The 6,000-nt window shown below is 39.7% G+C and overlaps 1 protein-coding gene across 1 annotated transcript in view; it reads right to left on the reverse strand.

Moving 5' to 3' along the window:
* Positions 1–6,000, reverse strand: part of SLC44A4 (solute carrier family 44 member 4) — a 42,447-nt gene that overhangs the window by 21,824 nt on the left and 14,623 nt on the right. The window contains exon 2 of the mRNA XM_072431510.1: positions 974–1,022. Coding sequence (XP_072287611.1) covers positions 974–1,022 — 49 coding nt within the window. The remainder of the gene's footprint in view (positions 1–973; positions 1,023–6,000) is intronic.

A 6,000-nucleotide genomic window follows, 5' to 3' on the forward strand; every position in this document is an offset into this window, starting at 1 on the left:
CTTGTCTGGAAGTCCAAAAAGGGATGGAAAATCCAAATTAGTTGGTGTTGGAACAAACCATGAGGAGTAATCTTCTTTTGGGCAAAGCAATAGCATTTTTTTCTTCTTTTTTGTTTATTTAAGTTATTGTGGAGTAAATAGTTTATCTTTTACAAATGCAGATTTCCTGGAACACAGTTATACTGTTGAAACAACCTGAATAGCAGGAAGTACCTTCCAGGGGTGAAGATATCCAATACTTCCAGGTATGAAGGGTGATGAGATTTACTATCCCATTTTTCTGACGTGACAGCACTTGTATGGGTGAAAAGCCTATAAGGGCAGGCAGACAATCCTCAGCCCCTTGTAATGCTACCTATAGATATCAAACGATTCTTGACCTGGTATGAACGGTCATGCTCATGTCAAACGAAAATCTGACATTGGTCCACGGTGGTCCCCCAACGCCGTTCATCAATCCTTGATCAACGTTGCGAATGGCTGTTGAGCTCCTCTCCATAGGAATGCACAACGGTCATTCAAATTGCTCATCAAGGATTGCTAAACGACGTTGGGGTTGTACTCATTCATCTTTCCCCACTTCCCTCTCAATTAAACAGTGCTGTGTGTATAGTGCTCATTCGTTTATCTGTCACAGGTAATGATTATAAAAGATTGTTTCTGGCAACAATCATTTAATTACTATAAAGAAGCCATCGGACTGTCATTGACTCACAATGGCTGAATGGAGTGAAGATGGACCAGGGAAGGAGGAAATGGTAAGCATGTACCATAGAAGTGGAGAGACAATAAAAAGAACCTGCTGCTTTGCCCTTCATGGATACAAGTTTTTTTTTTTTTAAGGTCTGTGTGAACTCACGTACCAGAAATTCTGTATATGACCTAGTCATAATATTTCGAGTCTTATTACACCAAGCACAAAGTTTTGCACATTAGCTGAAAACCTACAAGAGGACACAGGCGGTTTACTCACCGATTTTTAATCGGACCTTTGAATTTTGGGTCAAATTTTGCCGGCTCACCTGTAAGAACAAGAAATTTACATAAACAGACCTGTAATCACAAAAAGGCCAACAATGTGGGAAAATGATATTCTCTGCAGCTGATTTACACCTGGAGAAAGGTGTAACTATTTTTTGTTTTTTTGTCCAATGAATCAATGAAGTCAGATGTACCATTGTTTTCTCCAGTAGCAGTGTGGTGTGCTGCAATGCATACACATTGGACGCCATTAACAATGAATTGACCTACAATGTGTTCATATGTTTCATGGTATCACTTACCTTAACACACGTGTTCCCACAAGCCACTACACTAGGTGAGAACACGTCCTTGTAGGCACGCACCTTACAGACAGGTACCTCTTATCTGTATCTCTCAGCAGTTCTTGGCTGGCCTCCTAAATAATAAACACTGTTTATGGGACCTTGAATTGCATTTGTGTGTTTTATGATTGTTTTGTCAGGAACAAGACCTCAAATAACAAATCCTTAATGCTTATGGGCTCTTGTGCCATGAAACACAACCCTATGACTATGATGGGCAGTATTGGTAGATCCGGAGTGCTGTAAAGAAACTCCGTATTCTATGCTGACAACATAAAAGTGTTGTATTTGGACATTTTTTATATTTAGCCCTGCCTTCTGGGATTAACAAAAAAAATATTTGTTCTATTGCTGTTACTGACCTCTTCAAGACACTATAAATTATTAATATTAATAATAATAAACAAGATTTATATAGTGCAAACATTACGCAGTACTGTACAGTAAATAGGGGTTGCCAATGACAGACAGATACAGAGCTTGACACTGGAGGAGGGAAGGACCCTGCCCCGAAGAGCTTACAATCTAGGGGGTGGGGGAAGAACCACACAATAGGAGGGGAGATATGTAATGGTGGGAAGTAGTGAGGGTTTTAACAGACAGAACAAGATGGGTAGGTGAGTTTGAAAAGATGGGTTTTAAGAGCTCTTTTAAATGAGCAGAAAGTAGGAGCAAGGCGGATGAGGAAGACCATTCCAGAGAGTCGAGGCAGCTCCAGAAAAATCTTGGAGCTGTCTGCGTGAAGAGGTTATGAGTGAAGAAGTCATTAGTAGGCCATTGGAGAAGCAACTGGGACTTACTGAAGAACTGTGGGGGGGGGTTTGAAGGCAAAGCACAGGAATTTGACCCTAACATTTTGCCAATTTCCTTCGAGCCGAGTCTGGCATTTTCACACCTCCTCTAGTAGCCATACTAGGCATATGGTACCGATGCGATTATATGACTGTTGTGTAGTCCTGGGGTACGACCAGGTTATTGCTGGCACCCCAGAAAAACAGGAAACTATTTAAATTCATATAAATACCTGCAAGTCTTTGAAACACGTATTTATATTTACAATACATAATCCATTACTTCTCCACCACCCCCAGCACAGTCACTGTACTTTCTCTTCCTTGTCTCTGGCTTATCAGTAAACTTAGTGTTAATTGCAGGATATTTATGGCTCTTATCTCTGAATTACAGAGGAAATTACATGCTTAACCTTGAAAATTTGCTAACAACCCGGACTCATCACATCCCTGTGGGTGCTTTTCACATCACTCTCCAGTTTGTTTTCATTGCAAAAGCCAATCAATGCAAGTAAAGCCAAAGTCAGGATCAATTGCTAAATGTAATAGAATTCAATTGTAATTGTCTCTACAACCAGATAAGAACCCATCTAGGTACCAATGACATGTCAGCCGGTAGCATTCCATAATGCCTATGTCACTTTAAAAGTAACGGCTCTCTGTTATGCTTTTTGTGGGATTGATCTGCTTATCTGTTTACTTGTAGAGAATTATAAAGTCAGAGGTTATGTGTGGTATTGGTGTTGTCACCAGGACAGGAAGTAAGAAAAAATTTCTCCTACAGGGACAGAACAGTCTCTTAGGAAAGACTAGTTTTAAATTCTGCCATGCTTATATGGCGGTGAAATCCATGTAAAAGGAACAGGTGAATAATGGGGTGGGTGTAGTCCTTTATTCCATGGTAATCCATTACCCCATTTTCCTTACCCCACAAACATTAATAGTCACCAACCGTGGTGTTTGTGCAGGTGCTGGGTCCGGCCAAGCCAGATATACTGCAGATCTGAGTAATTGGTAAAAACCTTATTATCTGCAACATCTGCTGGAATGATTTATCCTTCTCCATTTGTCCAGTAAAAGTGGAAAACTTAGGCTACGTACACAAGCTCAAAATTTTGTTTCACAATTGTTTTCAGCGACAATAGAGTGAAAAAAGAATGAATAGGCATTGTACACACAGCACTGCTCTGTTCTATGGGGAGGAAAGAATGGTGAATGAGTAGTGAGCCGCACCACGCTGTCCTCTTCTCTATTGACTTGTACTGCAGTCGCTAACCGTCGGCCATTCATGGATCTGTCAATGGGATTTATGAATGACAACACCCCTCCCTTATTGAAAGATTTTCTATAAAGCTATATATACACACACGTCAGTTTCTTGCCCAAGATGAGCAAAATCATTCGTATCGGGCGAGAATTATCACACATAGCCTTACAGAAAATCCCAATAAGGGATAACTGTTCTAATTATTTAGGATACATTTATGTGTGGTCGCCCAACGTTATTCAACCTTACAGAGAGAAAATATTTTTTCCCATAGGACACAACTGTTCTAATTATTTATGATACATTGAACCTGATTAAGGCTTTCCAAGACTGGAGAAGATGGACTATCATGGGTGAACCTGAGTGATCCAGCAAACCTGGTAAGGATTTCTTTAGTTAGCAAATGCTTTAAATCCTGGACAATATCCATTCCAGGTTTGCTGAATCACCCAGATTCTCCCATGATAGTCTATCCTCTCCAGTCTTGGAGAACCTTAATAAATCAGGCAGTGCTTTAGCAAACTTATTTTTGGGTCTTAGTTAGGTCCTATTTTTACATATTTCGTAATTTTTATGATACATTAAAAAGAAGTTGAAAGAAATGCAAAAAGCAAACAAATGCAGGACTTTTGAGGCATGAAATTTCAAACAAAGAAATTGTAGAATAAAATACAAACATGTATTTAATAAAAGCTTATACAACCACATACATAATGATCAATATAATGTATATAAAAGGAGGGGCTTGTCTCAAGTTTTATACTCCACACGTTTCACAGGCGCTGAGGTTTGCTTCATCAGGAGTCATTTGAGACAAATCAATCTGATACAACTTTCTATAAAAAGCTTCACTTTACACCAGTAACCATACAACTGACCCTTTTATTGCAGTGCTGATACCTACGTCACGCTCCTGTTCCTCATTTCCTGCACCCGCCGCCACCTTCTCCTATCAAACTCTTAATTTCAACCTTTGTAAACTAGATGGAGTCTAAAAATACATTTGTGTTTGTACAACAGCTCACTGATCAGCGTCTATAGTCAGGGTGTGGTGCCAGTTATTCTGTATCCAGAGGACAAAAGCCTCGGAGTTCTATTAGCAGCCATGAATCTGCCATTTATAGAGCCACAATGACCTGCAGATAATCCTTGGCTGAAGGCACCAGAACCCCTCATCTTGTAACAAACTTTTAGGAAATCCTAACTAACTGCAGCAGCAGGTTGAATGTCATTGCTGATCAATATCATTATTTGTTTATTTTATCTGGGTCAACAAATGAATGAGCCTGGAAATGCTCAATTGCAACAATATAATAATATAACAATATGTCCACTCTGAAAGCGAATGTGAGTCCAAACAAAATTCTATTTACTTTGCTAAAGCAACCGTTTTAACTTTTTTTTTTTTTTTAATCCTTCGATACATCAGATCTTGCAATTTCTTTTTTCTGCTTCTTGTTCACATGCACTCCAATCATTAAGCTAGGTACACATTTTAATAGTTCTCAACCAATAATCGGCTCAGGGCCGATATCGGACGAGAAACTGAAGTGTGTACAGTGCACGTTGTTCATTGTCCGAACGACTGTCCTGGCGGATCCACGGATGATGAACAATGAACAATCCTAATGCAAGTGAAGGAGGGGGAGCGCGCAGTGGGGTGTTGCTCCATCGCTCTCCCCCTCCCCTCTCCATAGAGCAGACCTGTGTATGTACAGCTCTCATTCATGCATCGTGCAATAATAGTCGTTGGAAAGGATCGTGAAAGATCATTTCCAACAACTATTATTGCAAGTGTGTATGCGGCTTTAGTGGCTGCATTACATTTCTCACAGCAGTTTTCCAGTGGACCATGGGCCTGTGTAACGTAGGGGCACAATTATATAAGCGTTGTAGAAGTGAACTTCTTTAGCAGGGGTGCCAAACAGAGGGACAAAATTAAAAACTTGGGAAAATTTGCGAGCAACCTTGAATTTTTTTTTTTAAAAAAGGAAATTTTTTCTTCTCATTAGATATAAACCCTTTTCATATGGAAACAAAGAGGTTTTGCTTCACATTCAATCTTGAACAAGTTTATAATAGGGAAAAAGGCATAGGAATCTTTTTTTTTTTTTATTTAGGAAAACATCCTATGCCTCATTCTCTATTTGTAGCCTTCTGTGTTAAATTTCAATGGTAACCTTTTTGCACAGGCTACAATAATATTACACAATATTCTTCTATGAAAATCCAACCGTTCAAGTCCATGCCTTGGCGTAGCAAGGAAAAGTACAGCCGAGGGGGAGTGCTGGAAATGTCAGATGCGGCCAATGCCGGGCTAAATCTTATGAGTGGCCCACCGCTGGAACGCCCTCTTGAAAGTCCATTGAAATGTACTACCTTCCTGTGCTGATTATTTTACCTCATTAGCTGCCATTATATGCTTTGATAATTGTCACTCTGCCTGGCTTACAAATTACAGTCTTTTGTGTTTTCCCATAAACTGGACAACGCCTTTATCCATGTAACAGGTATTTGTGTGTCAGGAAACAGAACAGCATTGTAAGCCAACATGGAGCATGCCAAGGAGAAAATACAAGTAAATACCCTCCCTGTCCAAAATAAAATGTTTGCTATT

The sequence above is a fragment of the Pyxicephalus adspersus genome, chromosome Z, assembly GCF_032062135.1.
Source record: "Pyxicephalus adspersus chromosome Z, UCB_Pads_2.0, whole genome shotgun sequence".
NCBI classification, from domain to species: domain Eukaryota; kingdom Metazoa; phylum Chordata; class Amphibia; order Anura; family Pyxicephalidae; genus Pyxicephalus; species Pyxicephalus adspersus.